Source organism: Phoenix dactylifera, chromosome 3 (genome assembly GCF_051530095.1).
Source record: "Phoenix dactylifera cultivar Ajwa chromosome 3, Ajwa_hap1_PhDact_Kaust_v1.1, whole genome shotgun sequence".
In the NCBI taxonomy this organism is placed as follows: domain Eukaryota; kingdom Viridiplantae; phylum Streptophyta; class Magnoliopsida; order Arecales; family Arecaceae; genus Phoenix; species Phoenix dactylifera.
In genome coordinates, this window is record NC_143192.1 from 43,279,831 (window position 1) to 43,307,817 (window position 27,987).

The window sequence follows — 27,987 nt, forward strand, 5'->3', positions numbered from 1 at the left end:
AGTAAAAGAGTGTTATAACTAATTTATAGATATCGATCCCACGTTGTATCACGTCGGTAGAAAATTGACGTAATAGAAAAGTTATACATATCATTCATATCTAACTTTCTTACCAAAAAGTTGTGAGAAAATGATTGTAAAAAAACGGGAGTTAAAATTGATGATGTCCGTCATTTATGGTGAGCGAGTGAGAGAGAGAGAGAGAGAGAGAGAGAGAGAGAGAGATATGTGGATAATGCCATGCGGCTGAGCAGATGGAAAGGGCCATGGTTTGGTGCTGGCGAGGCAGAGGGAGCCCAGGTTGGTGCCCAAACCGGACAAGCTGGGGATGTGCCGCCAAGCCAATGGGGCATCGTCACGTAACATGGGTTCGTACAGGAGCCGAACCCTTTACCGATGCATGCAGAGAAGAAAAGACGTCTAAGATGGAAAAAGAAAAAGGAAGAGGAATGATGCGTTGAGTGACCGTCCCGAGCCCTTGGAAGTCGGAAAGCCCTGCCTCGCTCTCGGCCGCCTGCGCCCCCTCGTGACGGGACTCTCTGCCGCTCCAACAACCAATATGGACGGACTGGCTTTGGCTTTGCGTGCGCGGTGGAAGAAATGCCGCAGCGCCGGTCGCTGCAGCCAAGCACATCAATCTGTTCTTAACCCTATGGGGAAGGCAATCTGTTCTTAAGCAAAAAAAAAAAAAAACGCTTCCTCCCTTCAGGTCACTATTCCCATAATATAATAAAGCAGACCCTCGAGTATACATATCCTTTAGCGTCAGAATATCAGGTTATCTGCAGCAGCGATGCTGTAGCATCGATATGCTGCGATGATACCATCCTATCCAATCAGCTGTATTGTTGCTCGTCCTGTAGATATATCTCATCATATACGAGGTGCAAATCGATAGAAGTCTTTGGGAGGTCTGTGTTCTGATGCTTGCTCCCTACTTTTATCCAAGAAATGATTGTTTTGGAATCCCCCTTCACAACAATGCTCAGAGTGATTTAGCCATTATATCCATAACAATTTAGGATCTTGGCCATGTATAAGTACCTAAGATCTATCTTTTAAAATTTTGGCATTCTCGTCAGATTAAATATTCAAATTTAATTACAAGCATCACAATTAGTCCGTAGTTAGCCCTAAAGGATTTGTACTATAGTATCTCTTAGTCGATATAGGTCATGACCGGGTTCATTCTGATACTGTTGCTGGGGGTCCAAACCGAGAACGATTGGCACAGTGGTGTGAACGGGGTTCCCTTTGAGTTGCTTTGGTTGCGCTCCGCCCTCCGCCGTGAAACCTGCAAGCAAGCCTCGCACCACCACCAGGGTAGTGGGGGCCCTCCGACGATCAAGTCAGGGGAGATCGAAGGAGAAGGAGAAGGAGAAGGAGAGGTAGCAGGTAAGATGATACTCTGGAAAATCTTTCTTACCCTCCCCCATCCCCCCCCAGCCCCATATATATCAGGCTGGGGGGTTTTTCTGGGGATTGGTCATCGTGTGGCACGATGGGGTTGCCACTGACGTGGCCGTTACAGGGCGTCGTGGGGCAGCGCTGGGTACGGCCATGGCAGGGCGTAGTGGAGCTCCGCTTTGTACGGCTGTTACAGGGGATCGTGGGGCAGCGCCGGATTCGGCCGTTGCAGGAAGTAGTGGAGCAGGGGGCCGCGGCGTGCCTCAGGGGAACAGTCTGTTGTTGTCAAGAGATTGCCGACCCGAGGTCGGATTGCTGGATCAAGGGGCAACCGACTCGGGGTCGGACTGCGGAGCCGAAGATATCCGACCCGAGGTCGGATTGCTGGATCAAGGGGCAGCCGACTCGGGGTCGGGCTGCGGAGCCGAAGATGTCCGACCCGAGGTCGGATTGCTGGATCAAGGGGCAGCCGACTCGGGGTCGGGCTGCGGAGCCGAAGATATCCGACCCGAGGTCGGATTGCTGGATCAAGGGGCAGCCGTAGTCTTCCTGGGCGCGCGTGCTGGTCACGTGGGGCATGGTGGCTAAGTTCCCCCGTAACAGTAGCCCCCCACTTCCGAGCCTGGAACCAGGAGGGGAACGGGTGAAGGGAGTGACGCTTCGAGATTGCCGCCATCCCTCGGAAAGGCGCGCGCGCTCCGAGCTCCCCGCCTTCTTTATGGCGTATGGCGGTTGTCGCTGATCTGGCAGTCTGCGGATTTCGGCGGACATCCTTCCTTAATAGCGTCGATTCGCTTTTGGGGCGCGAACGATCCTTCGGCAGCCAGGCGTCCTCTGGCGTCGCCCGCCTTTCCGCCTATTTAACCGGGGGCCCTCCCCGTCCGCCTTTCTTTCCACAGGCATCCTCGAGTTTCTCCCTTGTGCTGCTGCCGTTGTTGTCGGACTGTTCGTTCGCTCCTTTTTTGATGCTCTTGGAGCCGTTCTTCCTTCCCTTCCGGTGAGTTGCCCCATTCTTCAATTTAGGGCTCTCCGTACTTTCTCCTTTCGTATTAGTGTACCCCAGTCGTTCCGGTCCCTTCTCCCCTCTTGACCCCGTCCTGACCGTAGATTCTCTGGCCGTTAGGGATGGACGAAGTAAGAGCGGACCGCATTCAGTCGGAGCTGGTCCCCGAAGACCTAGATAGGTTCGTGGCCCGGTACCACCTTTCCGAAGCCTGCAACGTTACGCTCCCGGGGCCTGAGGAGAGGATGTCCCATCCTCCTCCAGGGAAGGTCGCCATCAATGAGGACATCCTTCGGGCTGAGTTCCGCTTTCCCCCCTCGGACTTAGTCGTGCAGGTGCTTCGAGGTTTAAGAGTGGCGCCGACGCAACTGGTGCCGAACTCATGGCGTACCCTGACGGCCTTCCAGGTTCTCTGCCGCATGCACGAGGTTCCCGCCACCCTGAATGTCTTTTGGGAATGCTACGGCCTGAATGGCCACCCCCGGGATAGAGGGTGGTGGTGCTTTGCGGCGCGGCGAGGGTGCGGCCTCGTCAAGGAGGCTCCTTCCTCCATTCATGGCTGGAAGGAGCGTTTCTTTTTCATCGACGTAGATCCCTCTTGGGAAATTAGGACAACCTGGGAGACGCCGATGAAGTCCCCGATCGGCCTATCGAGGTTGTCAAGGGAGGAGTCCGATGGCGTCGCCGTTTTGAAGGGGTTGGTTGCCGAGGGCCGGCTCCCCCCGGTGGCTCGCCTTATTTCCGAGGATGCCTTGGTGAACGTCGGTCTGAGCTCGGTCCCCGCCGACCGTGAGCCCGCCATCACTCCTTCTTTTTTAGCTCTTTTCTCCTCTTTCGTTTCTTCTTTCCATCAGTTTCTCAGTTTCTAACCATCTCGTTCTTTTTGCAGAAATCGACGACGTCATGCAGTCGGACAGGGCAGTGGCTGTTAGTAGGGCGTCCCTACTGGAAGCGGTCCGGAGGAAGAAACGGACTCCCCCGAGCGGGGTCCCACCGGCGAAGAAGCCCCGCCAGCAGGCGACTCCGACGCCGACAGACGGGTCCGGGCCCACCAATCAGGGGGACGCCGCGGGCTCGGACCGACAGTTGACGCCGTATCAGCCCTCCGGTGATGAGACTACCGCTTTTCCGGAGGTGTCATCCGGGCGCGCCCGTGGTCGGTCCCCAGCCCGGCCTTCGACTCGGTCGGCCTCGGATGATACGAGAAGGAGGGGCGCGCCGAGGACCCGGCCGAGCGGGACCCTGTCGATTTCTGGCGCGGCCCCCGCCCCGAGCACGGTCGGCATGACTCTCCCTCAAGCAATGGGTAAGGGTAAGGCCGCAGAACCACCGTCCGGCTCCGGGGCGAAGTCGGGGTCGGCCTTCACTTTCGCCGGCGCCCGAAACCTCATCGAGACGGTGCTGCTGGAGGGTGACCGTAGGCAGGTCCGGCAGATGAGGATCCCTGAAGTCGGAGCTGCCAGCTGCGTCTGTCTCATGTCGGTGAGTGTTCTTTTGGTCGCTTTCGTCATTTATAGGCTCTATTGATCCCCGTCTGACGCTCTCATTTTTCCTGTCTCTTAGCTCGCCCAGTACATGATCCGTCTGGAGGAGAGCCACGAGGAACAGGCGAGGCTCCTGGCGAAGGCCGAGAGCCGACTGAAAGCTGTAGAGGAGGGAGGCCAGGCTGCGGCGGGGAGAACGACCAGGGACCTCGAGGCGAGGCTCCAGGTGGCCGAAGAGCGGGCACTCGGCTTCGCCGCCCTCGAGAGGCAACTGTTGGAGGCTCAGGAGCAACTCAAGGTTGCCTCGGGTCTCGAAAGCGAGATCAGGAAGGCGGAGGAGCGAGCCGAAAAGCAGTCCCGGAAGGCTGTCGACTTCCGGGAAAGGTGGGAGGAGGCCCAGCAGTCGGCCGACAACGCCCGCAACCGAACCCGATCTCTTGAAACCAAGATGGCCGAATTGGAGTCGGCCTTGGAGGGGACTCGTGCGAGCAACCAGGAGCTTCACTCGCGCCTGGAGGAGGCTGAGGCTGCTCGCGTCGCTGCCGAGGCGAAGCACACGGAGGCTCGGGCCGATCTGCTGAGGGTCTCCTCCGAGGCGGACGACCGGATTGTGGCGAAGGTCATGGAAGCGAAAGCTCAGATTACGGAGCGAGCGGAGGCGGCGCTGGCCGAGAAGGGCGCAGAAATCGGGCGTCAGGCGGTACAGGCCTATCGTCAGTCCGCCGAGTTCATCCGTGACATGTCGGATGCGGGGTCCGACTCCTTTGCCTTAGGCTTCGATGAAGGCCTGGCAAGGGTGTCCACTAAATACCCCGGAATTGACTTGAGTGAGGTCTCCCTCCTCGACTCCCCTCCGATGCCATTACCTGCCGGTTCTCCAACCGTCTCCCTACCCTTCGCGGACGTGCTCGCCGTTCCCGATCCAGGGGTTCCTCCAAGCTGACCCTCTGTACTTTTTCTTTGTTCTTTTCTTTGTATGTTGGCGTTTTGCCATGTTGTATGGGTCTCGGCCCTGATGCAACGAAAGTTAATGCAAACAAAGTGTTTCCCCATTTCACTTTCGTCCTTCCTCTTTTTAACTCTTGGTAGCGTCTCGCCGACTCCTGACTCTTGAAGTTCCTCCGGCACTAGGCCAGACATCCGAGGGTTAGGCCTCAGAAAATTCTTCCGGCGCTAGGCCAGGCATCCGAGGGTTAAGCCTCAGGAAATTCTTCCGGCGCTAGGCCAGGCATCCGAGGGTTAGGCCTCGGAAATTCTTCCGGCGCTAGGCCAGGCATCCGAGGGTCAGGCCTCGGGAAATTCTTCCGGCGCTAGGCCAGGCATCCGAGGGTCAGGCCTCGGGAAATTCTTCCGGCGCTAGGCCAGGCATCCGAGGGTCAGGCCTCGGGAAATTCTTCCGGCGCTAGGCCAGGCATCCGAGGGTCAGGCCTCAGGAAATTCTTCCGGCGCTAGGCCAGGCATCCGAGGGTTAGGCCTCAGAAAATTCCGCTCATTGGTCGGCCAAGGCTGGCGCAAGCCGAGGCGACCGGTCGGGGCTTCAGGCTAGTCTGCTCCCGGGATGATCATCGGGTTAGCCTGGCATCCGAGGGCCGAGCCTCGGGAAATTCCGCTCGTTGGTCGGCCAAGGCTGGCGCAAGCCGAGGCGACCGGTCGGGGCTTCAGGCTAGTCTGCTCCCGGGATGATCATCGGGTTAGCCTGGCATCCGAGGGCCGAGCCTCGAGGAATTCCGCTCGTTGGTCGGCCAAGGCTGTCGCAAGCCGAGGCGACCGGTCGGGGCTTCAGGCTAGTCTGTTCCCGGGATGATCATCGGGTTAGCCTGGCATCCGAGGGCCGAGCCTCGGGGAATTCCGCTCGTTGGTCGGCCAAGGCTGGCGCAAGTCGAGGCGACCGGTCGGGGCTTCAGGCTAGTCTGCTCCCGAGATGATCATCGGGTTAGCCTGGCATCCGAGGGCCGAGCCTCGCGGAATTCCGCTCGTTGGTCGGCCAAGGCTGGCGCAAGCCGAGGCGACCGGTCGGGGCTTCAGGCTAGTCTGCTCCCGGGATGATCATCGGGTTAGCCTGGCATCCGAGGGCCGAGCCTCGGGGAATTCCACTCGTTGGTCGCGCGCCTATCACTTGCCGCTCGACGGAGTTTCTCCGTGGCCAGCTGCGATCGTATTTCTCCTCCTCTCGAAGCGTCGCCTGGGGAACACCAGAAGGCTATTAAATACTAATTGAGGCGTTACCTGGGAAATCGGATCGGCCAGTTGCTGCTTGCGAGGAGTGCCAGTTAAGCGGCCGCGATACGCGCGTTCTTCGAGGCGGATGCGGCCTGGGCGCGTGCGGAGATACGTGGGCCGTGGGATACATGCCGCCCGGAGTGTCTTGCATGAAGAATGCAATTAAGGAGAACGACGCTTAGGAGGTCGTGGGAGGATACGCCTCGAGAGCCGGAACGGCTCCGGATTCGATGCGCCCGCATTTATTGGAGCCACCCGCATCGGAACGACCGGGGGGCCACAGTTTGGCTATAAATATAAGTGCAGGTGCGGTGGAGCCTGCCAAGCCGGAGCTGTTCAGGTTGCCATGGATCATGGACCTCCTCTCGGGTGCGTGGCTGGGAAACCCCTGCCGGAGGAACGGGAGGCGCGCCCCTCGCGACTTCCGCCAACTAGCCGTTTCATCTGGGATCAACAAGGAGATTCTCCCCGGCGGAACTCCGCTCTAGGCGTTTCATCCGAGATCACATCCCCCCTCTTTTCAGTCCCACCTCCCGATTGAGCTCTGCGCTAGACGCTTCATCCGGGATCGCGCCCCCTCGTGCTCTTCTCCCTTGTATTCCTTTCCTCCCCTTCTCCTGGGGAGGACCGGAATATCTCTTGGAGGTGGCGTTCCTCTAGAAGCAGTGCGAACTTCTTCTTCGTCCGCGCCGGCTCTTCGTCTTTTGCGTGAGGCGTCGATGGCGCCTCCGGGGAGAAGCACCCACGCCCGGTGGGATTGCAGCTGCTTCGGATGGAGGGTTCGGGATCCCAGATCTTCAGCTTAACGGAGTCCCCACCTCTTCCTTACTTTCTTTACTCCCCAATTCCCCTCTGGAAATTCTTTGTAATCACACGAACACGCCATTGTAACCAGGAATTATTGAGATGAAAAGGACTATACATTTTTGAACTGTCTTTCTGGCTTTGTCTTTCTACTGGTAATACACCCGTAGGTTAGCGGAATTCCAGCTCCTTGGAATTTCTCGACCATCTAGGGCCTCCAACTGGTAGGAGCCAGGTCGGTTTACCCAGCGAACCCTATACGGGCCTTCCCAATTTGGCGCCAGCTTTCCACCTTCCGCGGGTTGAGATGCTTTGGCTCGCCTTAGCACCAGATCTCCGATTCTGAAAAGTTTTGGTCGGACCTTGGAGTTATAATATCGGGCCACCCTCCGCTGATACATCGCCATCCGAACCTGCGCCATTTCCCTCGCTTCTTCCAAGAGGTCCAGGTTTTCTCGGAGTTGCTCCGAATTGGCCTCGGGTCGGTGCGTAGCCACCCGGGGCGAGGGGAGTCCGAGCTCCACGGGGACAACCGCTTCCGTGCCATAGGTTAGGCTGAAAGGCGTCTCCCCGGTAGGGGTCCGATGCATGGTCCGATACGCCCAAAGGACGTTCTCGAGTTCTTCGACCCAAGCTTGCCCCGTCCGACCGATTCGCGCCTTAATTTCTTGGAGGATTGTCCGGTTTGTCACCTCGGCCTCACCGTTGGTTTGGGGATGCGACACAGATGTGAACCGATGCTCGATCCCGAATTCCTCGCAGAAGTCACGGAAATGCTTGTTGTCGAACTGTCGACCATTATCCGAGATGAGGACCCGGGGTACCCCAAATCGGACAATGATGTTTTTCTTCACGAACTTCCGGACTTGCACCTCCGTGATAGTGGCCAGCGGCTCTGCCTCCACCCACTTGGTGAAGTAGTCGATTGCAACAATCAAGAATTTCCGCTGGGCGGAAGCGACGGGGAATGGTCCGAGGATATCCATTCCCCACTGTGCGAAGGGCCAGGGTGCGGTGATTGGTGCCAAGGGGACAGAAGGGACTCTCTGGACGTTGGCGTGGCGCTGGCAGGCGTCGCATTTCCGTACGTGATCCTTTAAGTCCTCCAACAAGGTAGGCCAATAATAGCCTTGCCTCATGATCTTGTGCGCCAAGGACCTAGCCCCCGAGTGCGATCCGCAGACGCCCTCATGGACTTCGCCGAGGACGTAGGCCGCCTCCGAGGGGTAGAGGCACCTTAAGAGGGGGGCGGTAAACGAGATCCGATACAGCCTCCCTTCATAGAGTACGTAGTGGGCGGACTTCCTGACAAGTCGCCGAGCTTGATCTTCGTCTTCAGGGAGGATCCCTTCGGCGAGGTAGGCGACGAGCGGGTCCATCCAAGACGGCTCCGGATCAATCGCCATCACCGCTCCAGCCTCGCCGATGCTCGGGGCATCCAGGGTCTCCAGGTAGATTGCCCTCGACAAGTTGTGCGCCTCTGCGCCCACCAAGCGGGACAACCTGTTGGCCCTGGCATTTTCGCTTCTGGGAACCTGCTGGATGTCGACACTGCCGAGGTCGGGAATGAGTGCTTGCACCTTCCGGACGTAGTTCTGCATGGTCGGGCTCCGGGCCTCGAACTCCCCACGGACCTGCCCGACCACCAGCTGGGAGTCGGTGAAGACCTTCAAATGCCGGATGCCGAGCTCCCCGGTGAGTTTGAGTCCTGCGACTAGGGCCTCGTATTCCGCCTCGTTAACTGGAAATCCAAACCTCAAGGCATACTCGGCTATCACTCCATTAGGACTGGTAAGGACCAGCCCGGCCCCTCCACCCTCGGGGTTCGACGACCCATCGATGTGAAGCGTCCAGGTCGGGAGGTCGAGGCTGGGCGTTTCCGGCGGTCTAGGTTCCGCCTCCTGCACCGTGCACTCAGCGAGGAAGTCCGCGAGCACCTGGGCCTTGATGGCGGGTCGAGGCTGGTAGCGGATGTCGAACTCACCGAGTTCTACTGCCCACTTCACCAGCCGTCCCGCATTCTCGGGGTTGCCGAGGATCTGTCGTAACGGTTGGTCAGTTAAGAGGGTGACAGAATGGGCCTGGAAATAGGGGCGGAGCCTCCTGGTCGCGGTCAGCAGCGCGAAGGCGATCTTTTCAGCCTTCGTATACCGCGTCTCGGCATCCCGTAGGACCCGGCTGATGTAGTACACAGGCTTCTGGAGCTTTGCCTCTTCCCGAACCAGCACCGCACTGACCGCGGTTGGGGAGACCGCCAGATAGAGGTAGAGCATCTCCCCTTCTTGCGGCTTGGACAGTAGGGGAGGAGACGCCAGGTATTCCTTGAGCTGGTCGAATGCTGCTTGACATTCGGCCGTCCAGAGGAAGTCTTTTGGGCGTTTTAACACCTTGAAGAATGGTTGGCAGCGTTCGGCCGATTTTGCCACAAATCGTCCGAGCGCGGCGACCCTTCCAGCGAGCTCTTGAACTTCCTTTACTTTGGTCGGAGGGGACATACCTTGGATGGCCTTGATTTTGTCCGGGTTGGCTTCGATACCCCGCTGGTTGACAAGGAAACCAAGGAACCTCCCGGCCGAAGCGCCAAAGGCGCACTTCGCTGGGTTCAGCTTCATGCGAAACTTCCGTAAGGTGGTGAAAGTCTCCTCCAGATCCATGATGTGCTGGTCTGCCTGGCGGCTCTTCACCAGCATATCGTCCACGTACACCTCCATATTCCGGCCGATTTGCTCTTTGAAGATTTTGTTGACGAGGCGCTGGTAAGTGGCGCCAGCGTTCTTCAGACCGAAGGGCATTACCTTGTAGCAGTACAGCCCCCGGTCCGTTATAAAGGCAGTTTTCTCCTCGTCCTGTGGGGCCATCATTATCTGGTTGTAACCGGAGAAGGCGTCCATGAAAGACAGCAGCTGATATCCGGAAGTCGCGTCGACCAGTTGGTCTATCCGCGGAAGCGGAAAGCTATCCTTAGGGCACGCCTTGTTCAGGTCGGTATAGTCGACGCACATCCTCCACTTCCCGCTCGCCTTCCGGACAAGTACAACATTTGCCAGCCACTCGGGGTAACTCACCTCCCTTATGAATCCTGCCTCCAAGAGTTTGTCTACCTCCTGGTCGACCACCCGGATCCGATCCGGGGCACAGTGTCTCTTCTTCTGCTTCACTGGCCGGTGGGTCGGGTCGACGTTGAGGGCGTGAGAAATGACCTCCGGGTCGATCCCAGGTACATCGGCCGCCGACCAGGCAAATACATCGGCATTGGCTCGGAGGAATTCCACCAACCGGGCCCGAGCTCCCGGGTCGAGATTGGCGCCGACCCGGACCACCCGGTCCCGGCGGCCTTCCTCGAGGGGAACTTCGACCACACCCTCGGCCGGCTCCCCCTGCCGCAAGGCCACCTCGTCTCTGGCATCAAGGGACTCGACGCTTAGGGCTTCTGCGGGCTTCTTCCCTTTGAGGGTCGCTAGGAAACATTGCCGTGCGGTCGGTTGGTCGCCTCGGACCTCCCCGATCCCGACCGCCGTGGGGAACCGCATGAGCAAGTGGTACGTAGAGACCACCGCGCGAAGGGCGTTCAGTCCGGGTCGTCCGAGGATAGCGTTGTAGGCCGAGGGAACACGGACGACCAAGAACCCGAGTCGCACCGTGGCTTCTGCGGGTGCGACGCCCGCAGTCACAGGCAGCTCAACGACACCTTCCGCCGGGACAGCGTCACCGGTGAATCCTATGAGGGGGGTGGATATTTTGTGCAACAATTGTCTGGACAAGCCCATCTTTTGGAAGGCCTCGTAAAACAAGATATCAGCTGAGCTTCCACTATCCACAAGAACACGCCTTACATCATAGTTTGCCATAGTGAGGGAGATCACCATGGCGTCATCGTGGGGGGTCTGAACCCCCTTTACATCCTCATCACAAAAGGTGATTACATTGCCGACCCTCTGCCTCTTTGCGACGGCCGCCCCCGACGCCTCCGCCGAGCCCCCTGCGCTCCTCACGGGCCGGGGGCAGCCCCCAGTGATAGTCTGGATCACGCCCGCAACGGGTCGATTCTGCTCCCGAGGCTCCAGAGGGGCCGGGTCGGCCGGACGCGGGTCTGCGGGGGGACGTCGGTCGCTCACATATCGACCGAGACGCCCCCGGCGGATGAGAGCCTCGATCTCGTCCCGAAGCTGGAAGCAGTCCTCCGTGTCGTGGCCGTGGTCTCGATGGTACTCACAGTACGCCCGGAAGGGCCTCTTCCCAGGGATCCTCCGCATCTGTCTCGGGGCCGGGAGGTCCTCCCGCCCCTTGATCTCCATAAGGATCTGGGCCCGGGGAGTCAGGAGAGGGGTGTACCGGTGAAAACGTCGGGGCGGAGAACGAGGGCGTGGGGCGCTGTGGTTCTTCGCCGGCGACAGACTTCTGCGCCGACGCTGAGGCGTCGGGCTCCTCCTCTGGCGTGCCTCTTTCCGCCTTTTCTTCCCAAGCTTTTGAGGCATCTCGGCGGCCTCCTTGCTCCGGTGGGCGGCCGCCTCCTCGGCGTCCGCATACTGGTTCGCCCGGGACAACAGCTCTGGAAAGCTCCGCGGCAGGCGTTTGTCCAGGGAGAAGGTGAGTCTGCCCTTCCGGAAGCCACGCTTCAGGGCTGAAAGAGCTACCTCCTGACTCAGGTTCCGGACCTCCAGCGTAGCCCTGTTGAAGCGGATAAGATAATCCCGCAGGCTTTCTCCCTCGTTTTGCCGGACATCAAAGAGGGAGTCGGAGACCAGTCGCCGCCGGCTACTGACGGCGAAATGAGTGATGAAGAGGCGAGTGAACTGGTCGAAGGACCGGATTGAGTCAGCCTCCAGCCCGGCGAACCATGCCCTCGCCGGGCCACGGAGGGTTGCCGGGAAAGCCTTGCAGAGAAGGGGATCTGATGCTCCGTGAAGGAGCATAAGGGTCCTGAAACTCTCGACGTGATCCCGCGGGTCCGCCGCCCCGTCATAGGGCTCGATCGCCGGCATTTTGAACCCCGGCGGATTCGGGGTCCGCAGGATCCTCGAGGCGAGCGCCGGCTGGGAGGAGATCTCTAAGTCAGCGAAGGGATCTTTGGAATGGCCCTTCAGGACCTGGAGTTGTCGGTGGAGATCGTCCACCCGCCGGTCCAGGGAGCGCGACCGGTGGGTGGGAGACAAGGAGCGGCGAGAGGGGGACCGACTGGAGCGCGGGTTCCTCGAGGACTGGGAGGTCTGGAAACGCGCCCGGGCCCGCCTCTCGTACCCCGCGCAGCTCCGGTGGGAAGGTCCCGGCAGAATGGAGCGTGCTCGAGAATCCTCCTCGCGCCGGCGCTCCTCCCCATGAGAGAGGAAGGAGCGCGGGTTGAGGAGGACAGGCGAACGCTCAGGCAGCAGCGGCTCCTGAGCCCGCTGCGGCGCCCGGGACATCGCACCCTGCAGATTCTGCACCGCCTCCGCGAGGGTGCGAACCTGTTGGGCTAGCTGGTCGAACTGGGCGGCTTCGACCGTCTGAATGGGCGGTGGGGCGGTGGAGTGTTGCTGAGAGTGTGTTGGAGATGCAGCGGCCTCCCGGCCAGAGGCGCGAGAGGCCCCGCGACCGGAAGCATTGGAAGCTCCACGACCACCTCGCCGTGCCATTACGATCGTTCTGAGATCCGGGCCCTTCCTCTAGCGCCAACTGTTGCTGGGGGTCCAAACCGAGAACGATTGGCACAGCGGTGTGAACGGGGTTCCCTTTGAGTTGCTTTGGTTGCGCTCCGCCCTCCGCCGTGAAACCTGCAAGCAAGCCTCGCACCACCACCAGGGTAGTGGGGGGCCCTCCGACGATCAAGTCAGGGGAGATCGAAGGAGAAGGAGAAGGAGAGGTAGCAGGTAAGATGATACTCTGGAAAATCTTTCTTACCCTCCCCCTTCCCCCCAGCCCCATATATATCAGGCTGGGGGGGTTTTTCTGGGGATTGGTCATCGTGTGGCACGATGGGGTTGCCACTGACGTGGCCGTTACAGGGCGTCGTGGGGCAGCGCTGGGTACGGCCATGGCAGGGCGTAGTAGAGCTCCGCTTTGTACGGCTGTTACAGGGGATCGTGGGGCAGCGCCGGATTCGGCCGTTGCAGGAAGTAGTGGAGCAGGGGGCCGCGGCGTGCCTCAGGAGAACAGTCTGTTGTTGTCAAGAGATTGCCGACCCGAGGTCGGATTGCTGGATCAAGGGGCAACCGACTCGGGGTCGGACTGCGGAGCCGAAGATATCCGACCCGAGGTCGGATTGCTGGATCAAGGGGCAGCCGACTCGGGGTCGGGCTGCGGAGCCGAAGATGTCCGACCCGAGGTCGGATTGCTGGATCAAGGGGCAGCCGACTCGGGATCGGGCTGCGGAGCCGAAGATATCCGACCCGAGGTCGGATTGCTGGATCAAGGGGCAGCCGTAGTCTTCCTGGGCGCGCGTGCCGGTCACGTGGGGCATGGTGGCTAAGTTCCCCCGTAACAGATACCATTTACAACAATGTAAGATCTCATCCAACAAGACTAACCAAAATGTATTACTTGGTTCTTTTATCCTGTATAAATACTCAAGATCTATCCGATGTCTAGTTGATGTAGGATTAAATATATATCCACACGAATTCTCACGAGATCTATCAATCAATCAATCAATTTCACACTCAGCTTGCGCGCGCACATTGTAGGTAGGTATGCATGTATATATACTTGCAAACGTATGTACCAGTGCAGTACCTATTCGTACATAACGGGACTCATTGGGCCTTTTGATTGGGTTAAATATTCGGTCATGTCAAATAGATGCAGGTCACAGTGGAATATTGTTCCCAAACAAAAAAACAAAAAAGAAGAATCATGGAAACTTGTGATACATAATTTAAAGAATGTAATGTTAATTCAAGATTAACATTGGTCATGTCTATATGCATCGCTTAAACATTCTTTTAGAAATGCTACATCGAGATGAATGCATTTAGGGCATCCAAACATCAATACTCTATGCATCATACGTCTGATCTAGAGACATCAGGTAAAGAATAGAGTTGCCTCATCATCCACAACCCCTAATGATATGCAGCTACTATTGACATCACTGAACATTTAAAGAGCGAGACCCACCTTCAGGGAATGACATGGCAGCATTCAGCACAAACATGCAACAGCGAAGTGACATGTTAACCGACTTTGTATGTATCAGCATGTTTTTCAGCTCCTTTTCTAACTTCTTCATCAATTATAATTACGCACCAAATGGTGAAAAAGATCAATATGCGCCACTGAGGTGGTAACCTAATGGGAGCGTGGCCTTACTTCCAACCAAGTGGTTCCGAGTTCGAAATATACGGACGTCGATTAAATTGTGGAGACCGGATGCTCTCTACTCGGACACGGGGTCTGGAAGGGCGTATCGCCCTGCTAGTAGCCTCGGTGGTGCCAGGTGTGACGTACTCACACATGGTATTCGTGCCGGAGCCCAGAGGTGTAACCGAGCCGGGCCCACGGGTCATTTCTGCCCGCATCGAACATTCTCCTGGTGGGGTGGGGTCCAGTGGGGGCAGCTACGTAGGGGTGGGCTTGTCCCTTTCTCCCCCTTCCCCTTTTTCTAAGCACAAAAAAAAAAAGAAAAAGAAAAAGAAAAAAGATCAATATGCCTCGTGGTCATGGTGCACCTGACAACATTATGTATCTATAACAGGCTGCAAATAAACCAGGTCATTCATGAATAGCTTGGCCCAGCTCATAATAGGCCGAACCCATTCGTTTAAGAAACATCCGAGTTCAAGCCCGATTCTAGGATACATATCATTGGGCTAACAAAAATATGTAGAACCTCAATCTCGGCTAAAGAAAAGCTTGTCCAAGGTTGTTTTGTAGGAAGAGAACCATGCTGGAAGAGTTTCAGCTAAGAGCTGCTTGATATTGAATACCCCTTCCATTTAATAAGCCAGCCCGAGGTGACCAAAGCTCAGTTCAGCTTAGCCAATTTGCAGCCCCGGTCAACAAGCAAAAGCATGTCTCTTGTAAGGAGAAGGTAACAACAGCAAATGCACCAACCTCAATTAAAGTAGTGCAAACCGAGGAACTCATCCGACAGAGAAGGGATATCAATAGATTTTGTGCGGTGCCAGGCTCTCCATTCCTTCCCGGACTCACGTGCCGGGCGCACGTTGAGTGGCCCAAACAGCCAGCCCAGGCCGAACCGGGCTGGACCAGGTCCACTGTGAAATGGGCCTCTGACATAACATTTTGGTTTCTCCCACAATAATTCAAAACTGGAGCTAGATTTGGAGTTTAACCAACTAATGAGGCTAACTGAAATTGCGGTCACTCTTGGAGTTTTCATTAATACAAATTTTTGAGGCTAAATTAACTGTATACATAGCTGTCATCTCTTCATTTTTTTCCCCCCTCTTTTTGATAGAATCTCTTCATTTTTCGTTGGAACTATTTTCTCTAGATTATGCTTAAATTTCATGTCCTTTAAGAATATTTTGAAGCACTGCAGCAATAAGTTTCATAGATATTTGGAGGAAAACAAATTCTTTAGCATAAGTGTGACTATTCTAAAACTCAAATCTCATGGCTATCTAGATCGTGTCATATTCTTTAGCAGAATGATGTATCTTTAGATAGCCTCCCAAACCTAAACCAACAAAGTGATACACCAAAAGATCTGGGCAAAACCATCCAAACAAAAAAATCAATTTGCTCAGCCAAAATCAGAAATAAAGCAAGTTTTCAATCTTCCTTAAAAGATCCAATATATTTAATATACCCCTACAAATGCCCCATAAGAACTTCATGTGAAAACCAAAAGAATCCTTGAAACTTCTCAAACTCATTCTACCCACCCTTCTACCTCACGCTTAATTATTGCCATCACATTTCATGTCACCGGTGACAGCAAAACTTCCAGCAACCATATCTTCTGCAGCAAAGGATTGAAGAGATTTGTTTTTTTTTTTTTAAGCATTTTGTGGGCTGTTAGCTTCAGTCCAGAACTATCACATGAATTAGCCGGTGGTGAGCAGCGTCTTGGTAATAAGATAACCAACCAGGCCTGCCATGTATGGCTAAGTGTGGCTATAGAGCTGCCACATCTAAGGTTAAGTCCTCTATATTGATTAATAAATATATATTTATAACATATATCAGAGATAGTTTTGGTATTGTATAGTCAGTAATGTTGGATTTCTATAGAATACCAAATAGATTACTCATGGATACTTGAGAATCTTTAATCACCGGAAGATAGTATACCGAATACGGTGATCTTAAGTCATCGAGTATTAAATTACCCTGCAATAAAAAGCACTGGTGATCTATGGTCTCCTTGATCCCTTTTGGATCACCAAATGCCACCTAAAAGTTAACTATTTTCACTTATTCGCAATTTGACATCGTGTAATTATGAATTATGTTTACTTGGCCAGGTTAAGCTGAATTAGTTCATGGACCACTTTGTTAAACCAATGACCCCATTTGGTTGGAAAGTTTGGATTGTAATGTAAAGGCAAAACCCAGCGAAGAAACACTCAAATCCACTGTATGAAAACCAAAACTCAGATCAAATCAGTCCAACCAACAACACCTCCAGCAAAAACAAGCGTGGAGGTAAAAAGATCCTGTAACAAAATGTGCAAAAGCGTCTCCTAAAATTCTACTGCCAGAATAACCAAATTGCATGAAGGCAAATAATAAATGTAGATGCGTCTCTGTGTTTGTCCATCCCAACCTGAACATAAATTGCATGAAGACATATCCATTGCATCTTCACCAAACTCCATATTTTTTTTTCCTTAATAACAACAAGGTTGAGGCGGGCCCATATCAGCATGAGCCCAAATCTGTTACGGGAACGGAGAACCTCGCTCTGGGCTACGAAAGCCATTGCCTTGGCCCATGAACGGGCTCAACGGCCTTTGTTTTGAAATATCGAAACAAATTCAAACGGCCCAAGTAGAGACATGTCATGCTAGGTGTTTCGATATTTGGAAGGTACTGGGTCATCCTAGGGTTATTAAATCTATTTTTGGGAATTGGCCCAGTAAGCTATTCCTACCAGATTTTATTTTGCTTTTTTGGCATCAATGTGAGGAGAAATTATGGCCTGGCTGCTGGTTCTTAGGTGCCTCATTCATCAAGCGCACATCTTGGTGCACTACCATAGAAACCGGCGGCCATAACTGGCTGTCAGCACGGCTGTGCTGGTGCATGCAGTGTAGGCAATAATTTCTCCAATGTGAGGCCTCCGGATTGTCCCCGATGCCATGACTACGTTGAGACTAACCCCGAGGACATGCTCTTACAATTTTCCCTTCTCTCAAGGAGTCTGATGACGTTAATCCATCTTAGCAGCCTGTGCTCTGTGGTTAATTATCCAGAATATGAGTAACTTTAACATCTGCTGTGACTGTTGGATGGACAGGCCATCAGATTCTCGCCCAATGCGATGAGCTCTTTTTCTCATCTCCCACACGGGGCATGCTAAAGTTGATTTTTGATGTATCTGCTCATCCAAATGGAACAGAACCATGGTATTTTTATTAAGGACCACAATGGCCGTCACCTCGCCGCTGAAGAAGTAGCTTGAAGCAGAAGGGGAGGGACTTGGTGTGTGCATGGGATAATTTTCCAATCCATTCTTGGGTGGAAGGTTTTCTACTACTATCATGCCTTGTGCTATCGTTTTCTTCCTAAAATCCTTAGGGTTTGTTTGGTTAGGAGTGATCTAGCACGCAAAAATAAATTCCATATCAGATTATTATGTTTGGTACTAAAAGAGGACAAAGGAGAGCGTAATGTAAATAATGAATCCCACGCCTATTTTACAAAGAGATAAGGCAAAACAAGTACCTCTAGAAAAGTGATATTTTTTTTTCCATACCAGATTATTGAGTGAAGGTAATCTGAACTAGTCATTGCTTGATAGAAATGCTCCTATTTCTTTTGTTAAAACCTACAAATGCTCCTTTCTAATGTTGTCCAAATTTTTAATTTCTATTTAATGGTCATTTTTTTTCAAACTAATCAATTAACGGTTTGGTTGTGTTTAAATATATGATAATGTATCTATTGGGCAATTAATTTCCCTACTGAATTTGTGGACCTAGACCAAATAGACACCAGAGGGTGGATCAACGTACACATCAAATGAAGAATACAGCAGAACAATCGAATCTCTTCGAAATAATTATGCACACAAAGGAAGATAGAGTGTCATGATTGTATAGTCACTCTTTATATATATAGCATGAATTACATAATTATTATAATGGGCTCTATATATCAATGGTGGAGGTTTATGCGATCGAGTATGTGTGAAAATTAGTTATATATGTGCATGCACTTTAAGGACCACTCTTTTCTAAAGTATATGTACAGGATGGATTTTTCTTTGCTTAGGTTGTGCATGGTTACTGTAGGTTTGTTAATCTAGCCATGAAACCTTTCTCAAAGAGAAGAGGCTTCTAGTTCCTCACACCAAATAAAGTCAAGTCATCCAAATCTACACATTGGATGAGACCTTGTGCTATTCTTTCGTTTTTTTTTTTTTTTTCTGTCTTGCCTCGCCAGCTACTTAACTTTCACCAATAATGACAGCAACTTCATATTTAAGTGCGGGCACCACTTCTATTGATCCATGAGAAGATGCATATCAGAGGTGGATAAAGGAAAACCTGAAAGCAGCAGTAATCAAATAAAGCCTTCTTCCCAAAAGAACTTAATATATATAATGTAACAAGCATCTCCTATTTCTTTTTCCCTCACTCTTTGCAATTCATTACATAGCTTCCTTTTCCTTTTGGCCCCTTGATGCATGCATATAAGATGATGCAAGTGATAGTTTATCAAAAGGAAACCGACAAACATGATCCCTTGCATAGACTGATGAACTTCCCTCATGTCTCTCTGAAGAGAGATTTCACAGAGAGAGAGAGAGAGATAGTGAGTGGGTGGGGGTACCAAGTAAGCAAGAAAGTTTATTTGGAGAACCCCATAAGAATAGAATATGAGTGGATGTTACAAGCCAGAATAGACTCCATGGAGCAAGTGCCTATGTAGAAAGAATACACGTAACAGAAAACTTAGAAATAAAGGAAAAGAGATTGTGAAACAAAGTGATTTTTTTGCCACCTGCGATCAATTTCAGAACGAAAATAAACCATAAAATAAGGTTAAAGTAGGTACCATGAAATTGACATGCACTAATCCATAAAATATGTGCTGATTTGGTCTCGGCAACGAATTGACTCGTAACCGATAAATTAAACAGCAAGCTTATTCTTAACGTGAAATCTATCCTCCATTTAAGATGCTGTAGCACTTCACAAGACGCAAAACCAGTGAAAAAGACTGCAAAAAATAAACAAGCTAGTGTTTTCTTCTTTTTTTTGGAGGAAAAAAAAACCTAGATGGTGAACTCCCAGCAGCAAGAACGCTTGCACTCGAAATATGTGGACCCAAGCCTACCGTAGGTTACCTATGAAATTAGATGAAAAACAAACATCAGGAAATATTACTTGAAGCAAGGTAGGAACGCACAACAAGAATAGGTACAAAGAAGGAATTCTAGTTTTAAGAATACAGATCCATTATGTATCCTTCTCTTTCCCTCTTTTGTCTGTCCTTAGTGAAGGATGATGGCGATGAAACTGCCACTGCAACAGCCTGAAAGACATGCTTTACCTAACAATAATAGTTGCATCTGATCAGGAATATATGAACTCGTACAGTCATAGATGAAAATGAACAGGAAGGTCGTGAGGATGAAGGAATGAATGGAGAACATAACTTTATCCATTGCAATTGAGTGCCTTGCGAATTCACCTGATTTGCATCAGACAAATTGACATCAAATCTTATGAAGAGTATCACCTTGGTGACCAGTCACGAGTCAAGTCAAACATTAAGCTTTTGGTCATCAACATACTAATGAGGCATAATGATAGTGTTCTGATACTACCGTACTATGCTTTTGTTTATTAACGAGAGTAAGTCATTGCTACAGAAAATTTGGATAATAGGATCATCATATAACCAGCATATCCTGATGACAGCAGCATTAGATATCTGTCATTGATTTATAGGTTTCCAATTAGTGAGATGAGCTATTAACCGCAAAGGGAACCACAAAGTACGCTAAAAAGGTCTGAGCGAACTTGCTTGAAAACTTGGCCACAAATTATATCTCAACAACGAAAGACGAGAACAGCACTATAAACATGTACCAGTTTAGGGTCAGAACACATCACATTAAGTTTTAGCAAATATTACATAAAAACAACATGGCCTGAGTTACAAAAGCTAAGCTTAAGGTAACAAAGAAAGCATTACAATCCAGTTCACAGCTTCAGCACTCTGTTTCATAGAGACTGTGAAACAGGAGGATAAGTGCAGCACATTGCGCTAAGGAAAAAGTACTGCAGCCTATTTCCTACTGAACAAGCTCCTTAATTTCCCTCTTTGTAATCTTTCAAGCAGCTTCCTGGCACCAGCCACATCCATTTCGGAGAGCTTCTTAAGATACCCAACAGCACCATAAGAAATCATCAATTTCTTACATCTCTTACCCGATGATAGAATTAACAGGCAAGATATAGCATACTTCCTCGCCGTGTTCTGAGGGCTTGGATCGAGCAACTGAACCAGACTTGGCACGCTCTTCTCATCCTTCCTAACCTCCCTACTGTTCTGAGGGTAGCTTATCAAGGTAGCAATGGCCTGGGCTGCCACCTCCCTTGCGCCGTTCGACTTTGTCTCGAGCATCCTCACAAGCAAAGGCGCACAGCCAAATTCTCCGATCACTTTCTTCATCTCAGACGAATTGGATATCCTGCAAATGGTTGATGCTGCCGCCTGTTTCGCACCTAATGATCCATCCTTCAGCACATGTACCAATCGGGGAAGGAGGCCTAGTGACATGAGAGCTTCAGCCGAGACCGAGCCCACCAGATTCCTCAATGCACCGACGGCAGACTCCTGTGGCAATGGCCCATCAAGGTAGGCCAAAAGGCTCCTCAGGCCTCCCTCCAAGATGACCGACCTCCTCAAACCGTCGTTGCTGGCTGTTAGATTCTGCAAGCACTCAGCAGCATACTCTTTGGAACCCAAAACGATTCCACAATCCAGGAGATCGATCATGACTCTAACTATCCCCTCCTCGGCCAAAGTCTGCCTCACTTCGGGCACGGCTGAGAGATTCTTCAAGGTGCCTGCAGCAGCCGACTGGCAAATGGAGTCCCCTGTCTGGCAGATTTCGATCAGTGGGCGCACGCCACCATGACCGACGATCGAGCGGGCAGTGTCCACTGACATGGACAGCCTCTGAAGGGACACCACTGCCTTCTCCCGGCCCACCGGGCTCCCAGACTCTGCCAGCCTGATCAGTGGTGGGAGCACACCTTCTGATACCAGCAATTTCTCACAACTCCCGGACTCGGCGAGCAAGCAAATCACTGTTGCAGTTTTCTCTCTGACCTTAGGAGCCGTTGCTGTGAGCAATTGTATAAGGGCGGACATATTGCTCCGGCTAAGCACCGCAAGAACACTCTTCTCATCCTCCCTCATCAACTCGAGCAGACCCTCGACTGCGCGATGCTTGGCTTCAGCATGGCCGATCTGTAGGCGCGCGAGCAATTCACATACATTGGACTGAGGTGGGGCTGATGACTCATGGCTGCGCGCAGCTACCGGAGGCAGGGTGGCATCACCGAGAACGCCAGTCTTGATCAGAAGGGAACAGTCCCGTAGGCTGAGATCAAGCTTGGCGGAGAGCGCATCAAGGTCGCTCTGCATTTGAAGCTTTCCGACGCAAGGCTTCTCCGACGAGCGGTCAGCAAGTTCGACGGCATCTGCCAGCACGTCTGCCACCGACTGGAGGAGTTCTATACATAGTGCGTTCTTCGCGAAGCAAGGGTGGCTGGAGAGGTCGGAGAGGCACGGCGGGACGCGCTCCAGCTTGGAGACGATGGCCTTCCAGCGCCCGGGGAAGCCAGTGGCCGCCCGGGCCTTGTCAAGAGAGGTGGGGACGAGCTGCTGGGCTCGGGACAGCCAGTGGTGGGCGGAGTCGACGTCGGCGGTAGGCTCGGAGTCTTCAGCCATGGGCCGCTGATAGTGGCTGTGATCTGATACACAACCAAGCAATGAGAAGAAAGGGAAAGAGAGAAGAAAAAGAAAGAAAGAAAGTTGAGGAAGAAGAAGCTGGGAATCGTTTTTATGGGAGAAAAGTGGATGATGAGCTTGGTGGGATTAAGTAGGAGAGTAGAAAGCTTAATATATAACAAATGTGGGGAGGAACTGGAGTTTATTTCAGCTGCTGAGAATCTTCTCTCAGATCAAAGGGGAAGTCTATTTTGGCGAAAACATAGTTAGACCAACCAAATCAAAAGTACCGAGAAGCCAGTGCGCCGAGACGCGGGCAATGAGTGGATTTGGACGCTAAAAGAAGGGAGATCTTGGATAAAATATGGAGTAGATGCGAAGGAAAGAGCAGGTGATCAAGGATGGATTACTGTAACGGCTACCAAGCAACATAGCAAATGCCTGCTCCCTGATCATGTCCAGAAAAAGGGCTAGTTTCGTGCGCCTAACAGGTGTGAGCAGAGGCTGGGCACAAGCTACTGTTACTACTACTGTATCAGCTCTTCTGTTGCAACTCAGTATTTCAAATCTCAATTTACTGAGTCAGGGTCGTTTCCCCTGTTGGGCTTAGCATCATCTGATTACAATTTATACTGCAAAAGTCTTAACTTCACACTTTTTGGAGTTTGATATTAATATGTGCAAGAATTTCAGACCCTTCAACAATTTCATGCTCTTTAAGCAGAAGACAACCTTAACTCATCTATGATCATGCCAACACTACGTGAGTCAACTCGCCGAGTGTAAAAACAAGAGATGAAAAGAGTTCAACTCGGAGCATCTTTTAGCTGTAAAAAGATGAGCCAAGCGCACGTGAGCGAGGCTTCCGTTCGACAAAAGGCCGCATGAAGAAGGACCAGGGCTTTGCCTTTTAAGGGCACTCTTGGGAGTTGGGACCACTCACGGCGCTCAAAGACGCTCCCAAGTCCCACCTCCCAGCCTTATCTTTCCCTCGGCCGGCACCGTACTCCAGTCCTGGACCAATTTACCATAATGCCCTCATATCATTTCACAGTTTTGGAACATCTCCACAAGTCCGAGGGCAAATCGGTCATTTAGCCTACCCGGAGCGCTTTTCCGGCGCAAGTTTGCTCGCCGGCGAACCAGCGGGACGGAAGAATCCGGTTTAAACTTGACCGGCCGGGTGGAACCCTTTCCGGGTCGGTCCAAGATGTCAAATCGATGCGTGCCGCAAGGGAGCAAAAATGCTAGCAAAAGCAGAAAAACTTGGCTTCCAAGAGAGAAGTAGAGGGAGGGACGGAAAGGAAGGAGTGTGTTCTACGTATATTCTTCCCAAAATCCTCCCAGCCGGAACAGAAGAGAGAGAAGAGAAATTGGTTCAAAGGTTCCAGAAATACCTCGAGGGGCCTCTTTGCTTGGGCGAGAAGGATGATGGCCAAAGGATGTAGCTTTAACGGGAGGAGCAGCTGTTGTGATGGGCTTCTCCGCCTCTTCCTTCTGCTTTAAGAACCAAATAACACCCAAGAAAAGGAGAGCCGACAACAGCAGTAGGAGCGAGAGTGGGGAGCAGAGAACACCATACGCCTTCTTGTTCAGCTGAAGAAAAAGACTGAGAGATGATGATAGAACGGTCAATGGCATCAAAAATAACTCGTCCTTCAAACGAAATCGAAAACAAAAGAAAACTACATCAAGGAAAGAGACAGGAGAAGGCAGGAGGGGTTTTTTTATCAATATATACTTAAAAGAGAGAGAAAGAGCAGCTATGAACTAAACAATGAGAAGAAAAGGGAAGCACATACAGATGAATCCAATGCTCGGTATCGTCCGACAGGACCTTCTGATCTCGAGCCTGAGATGGGAGAAGGGGGTGTGGTTTTTGGGTGTGCATATCTTTTTATTCATTTATGAGATATTTGAACTGGGTACTGAGGGTGCTAGCTGTCAAGCAAGTTTGGGATTGGACGGCCGAGGTGGCGTGCGCTTGTCGGAGAATCCGACCGTTGGGAGGCGTCAGAATTTTGAAATGTTGGCTCGCCTTTGCTTCCTATGGCGAAGCTTCGCAATTCCCAAGGCCGACGACGGCATGGCGTTAGGGGACGCGTGGCGAGTCACGAGATTTAAAATGAGAAAGCCAACGGTGGAAAGAAGCGAGTCTCGCAAAGTAAATGCCACACTGCTACTATTTTCCTCTCTCAGTTGCTGCCAGTTGTGCAAGTAAATAATGGGATGATCACACACCAGCAGCTACGTAGATTTCATACGTGAGATTCATTTGTATCTCCAGGAGAGCAGAAACAGAACCAATTAGAATTTACCACTAGAAATTGCAGAGGCTTTGAGAGCATGAGCAATATGGTATTCTTATGGCATTAAATCGTTAGACATTGCACAAGTTATACTTTATTTTTCTGATTAAATGAATACAAGGATGATTGTGCCCATTTTCAGTATTGTAATGTAAAGGAACAAATTTCTATATAGTTTTGCCTTATTTGGATTTTATTTTAGGAAAAAATTACATCAATGTTTTGAAGTTTAAGGATCTCTATTCATCCTCTTATGATCTTCTCTGCAGAATGTTGAACTTTCTTATTTATTGAGTTTTTTGTATGGATATTCTTCTAAATATTGAATTTTGCATGAATTTCCTTCTAAAATTAATATTTACATATATACCCTCGTAAAACTCTGTTATTGTACAAATGTCTGTAATATAACGATTGTTCTAACGATGTAAAGAAAAATCATTTTTATATTAATTAAAAATAAAATAAAATTTTAAAATTATGCTATTGTCCCTGTCTTCTTTTCCTACTAACGAGATCATGATCTATTTGCATGTCTATCCATTAAGGGTATTTTAGTTATTTTAATTTGAAACCGTTAATTTTTTAACGTCGTTCGATAGCATGGGTACATATACAAAAACAAAAATATAAAAATGGTAGAATAGCAAAATAAGTGTTTTACGAAGGTATATATGCAAAATCAATTTTGGAAGGGTATTAATGCAAAATTCGATATTTAGAAGGGTATTCATACAAAAAATCCTTATTTATTTGATAATGAAGCTCGTAAGACCATCATGATACTTAATAATTCTAGAGAGATCGCTAAAGTAAAATTTAGAGAGATTAAATGAAGACCTTGGACTTCCTTTTCTTTCTTGTTGATTTTAGGAAGTTCGAATTTTTGAATGGGTTAATGTCTTGTGCAAAGACAAGATAAGATGGGCTAGTCTTAGGCCCTGTTTGGAGGAGCTGTTAGTAGTAGAGTTTTTGAAAGTAGAGCTGTCTGAAGCAGAACATTTATAAAAAGCTGTTTGCTGTTTGGTAACTACATTTCTAAAGTGCTGTGGCACTTTAACATGTATTTAGTAAACAAACTGAAAAAGTACTTTTGTGTGACAAAATGACCATAAAGGATATTACCAGTATTATACAATAGAGCATAATAAAATATAATATGTATTAATACATAAATATATGATATAATATAATATTATTATAATATAATACTATAACATTATGTATTATAGAATAATAATTTAATATAATATTAAATTATTTAACATAACATATCAATGTATTATGATATAATGTAATATAATATTATATTTATAGTATAATACAATAATAAATATATAAAATATTATAATTATTAGTGTAAATTAATTTTTCATTCTTCTAATGACCATTTATCTCTCTAACAAATTTTCTAGCTAGGTGATAAAATTGGTTAAATAATTACTAATATTTTTGTTTATTTATTTATTTTTTTTATTTATTTAGATCAGATTATTTGCCACTCACTCATTATTATGATGATGATGGGTGGTGGCCGGCATGGTAGCTGCCACCGTGGACAGCCACGAGCTCCCAAAACAAAAAAAAAAAAGAAAAAAAAAAGAAGAGGAATAAAGAACAGAGGCGACGGTGTTGAGAGGAAGAAGAAGATAGATAGGGAGAGGGAGAGGATGGGTGAGAGAAGAAGAGGTGGGATGAGGGTTTTGGAAAAAAAAGTGATATTTAAATGGGGGTATTTTGGTCCAAAAAATAGCTTCCCGACAAGCTGAAAACAACATTTTCGGAAAGCTCCAAATTGGAGTTTTTCCCCAAAAGCTGTTTTCAACTTCCCGCAAAAGCTGAAACAGCTTTTCGAAAATTTTACCAAACATCATTTTTTATCTAAAAGTACTTTTGGAGGGCCAGAAAGTGCTTTTTGGCCCTCCAAAAGCTCCCCCAAACAGGACCTTAGTGTGCATGTGCCAAAAATAAACATAAACACTTCTACCTAAAGAAGAAAAATCAAAATAAACATCAAAACTATGAATGGTTAGTCTATCCGTAGTTCCTCCTTCCACCTTTGGATGAAGAATAGGTGTTCCTTTGGTTTGATAATGTGAGGTGAAGATTTTTCAACAAACATAGCATTTTGGTTCTAACCCCGCTCACATATTCGAGCAAACGAAATTAAGGATCCTTCTTACCTTTGCTGTGAGGTCCATGAATGTTTTGATGCAGGTTAAAAGATGGCACCTACAAAGACTTTGGTCGCTAATAAAAGCTTCTTTGCTGCTGTTATTTTTAAGTTTTAAATGTTGGTATGTAGCTTTAGCTCTTGTAATATGTGCTTTTCTAGTTTGGTTTTTTGTCTACAGCTATATGATTTTGCAAGGCAAGCAGTTGCTTTCTAATCTGAAGTTTAAATTTAGATGGCTTTAGTTCTTATTTCACTCTTCTACCAGTGAAATGAATTAGGGTCGGCTTACTTTTTTTTATCAAAGAGTTCAAATATCTTTAAGCTACGAGAAATTTGGCTGCTGGCTGGCAACTTTTATCCCATGCATGTTGGGATAAAATATAAAACAAAACAAATCAGCTTATAGAGTCTGGAAAATATAGTCATTATTTCTCATTTCTCTACAAGACTATAACATGATATGATATCCATGAGACGGAAAAAGAATGTACAAGATTTTTAGACAATTTGTTTTCTGAAACATTTATTGTCCTAAATCTGAACATCAACAGGGGACAAGAGGGAGACCTGGGGATGCAGCAACTCTGGTTTCTCCAGATACTATTGTGATTTGGGAGGATTAATTGTTAAATAGTTAGCAATGCAATGAACAAAGACGTACGAAAACTTTTCTACGAAATTAATTTTTTTAAGGAAAGAAGAGCAGTCATGACAGCCCTTAGATGTTTCATTTTGACAGAGAGAGCTTTTAGAGCTATTTATAGAACTTACTTCAACTTGCAGACCTAGTACTTGATCCAGATCCAACCCAAACCTGATGATGACTGAGTTAGGTACGAAATCAAAATCAAGCCCGTTGAAGCTTTCAGGTTGGGTTTGAGCTTGAGATTTGTGTAGTTAACCAACCCAAGATCAACAAGAACCTGCATAAGTTTACTTGGTTTATTTAAAGAAATGCACATACATATATATACATACATACATACATACATACATACATACATATGTGTATCTATATATGTACGTACATTCATACCATACACATACACATATACATATATAATATCAATTTTATTTATATATCTTTCAATTAAAAAATAAAAAGTAATGGCATTTTAGAGCATGTTTACTAACTTTATTTGCCTTTAAGTAAAATTATCTTTTCAACTCTTAGTCTATCATCATAATATAAATAACCATCAAGTGCTTGCTATTTTAATTTTTGTGGTATGTATTGGATGTTTTATTGGTAAATGTTCTAAATAATAGATTTTTTTAGCTTGATTAATATTTAAAATATAGTATTTGATACCCAATTGGTATTTGGACCTGACTTCTACTTGATCCTGGCCAATTTACATTTTTGTGATCTGAATCCGAACCCGATCCTTCAATGAACTAGGTGTGGAATAAAAATTAGACTCAAAATATCAACAGGTACGGGTCTTGCCACCAAGGTAGTAGCCTGGTGGTAAGGGGGCGATAATTCCGCCCAAGTTGCCCGGG

General features: G+C 49.5%; 2 protein-coding genes across 3 annotated transcripts; one reads left to right on the forward strand and one right to left on the reverse strand.

The window, feature by feature from the left end:
- Nucleotides 1-3,622: 3,622 nt before the first annotated feature.
- LOC148714395 (uncharacterized) lies at nucleotides 3,623-17,348 on the forward strand. Its single transcript, XM_088719341.2, has 3 exons — nucleotides 3,623-3,892; nucleotides 3,974-4,278; nucleotides 17,321-17,348. The coding sequence occupies exons 1-3, from the start codon at nucleotides 3,695-3,697 to the stop codon at nucleotides 17,346-17,348; spliced, it is 531 nt and encodes a 176-aa protein (XP_088575467.1). The 5' UTR covers nucleotides 3,623-3,694.
- Nucleotides 17,349-20,126: 2,778 nt separating this feature from the next.
- LOC120109049 (uncharacterized) lies at nucleotides 20,127-24,035 on the reverse strand. 2 transcript variants are annotated; one of them, XM_039122787.2, is made up of 3 exons: nucleotides 23,799-24,035; nucleotides 23,394-23,605; nucleotides 20,127-22,019 (listed from the first exon to the last, which is right to left on the reverse strand). In XM_039122787.2, exons 1-3 carry the CDS (start codon nucleotides 23,885-23,887, stop codon nucleotides 20,323-20,325), a joined length of 1,998 nt encoding a protein of 665 aa, XP_038978715.2. In that variant the 5' UTR covers nucleotides 23,888-24,035; the 3' UTR covers nucleotides 20,127-20,322. The 2 variants fall into 2 exon arrangements, with proteins under 2 accessions (XP_038978715.2, XP_038978718.2); XM_039122790.2 differs by having other exon boundaries at nucleotides 23,394-23,592; nucleotides 23,799-23,872.
- Nucleotides 24,036-27,987: the final 3,952 nt, after the last annotated feature.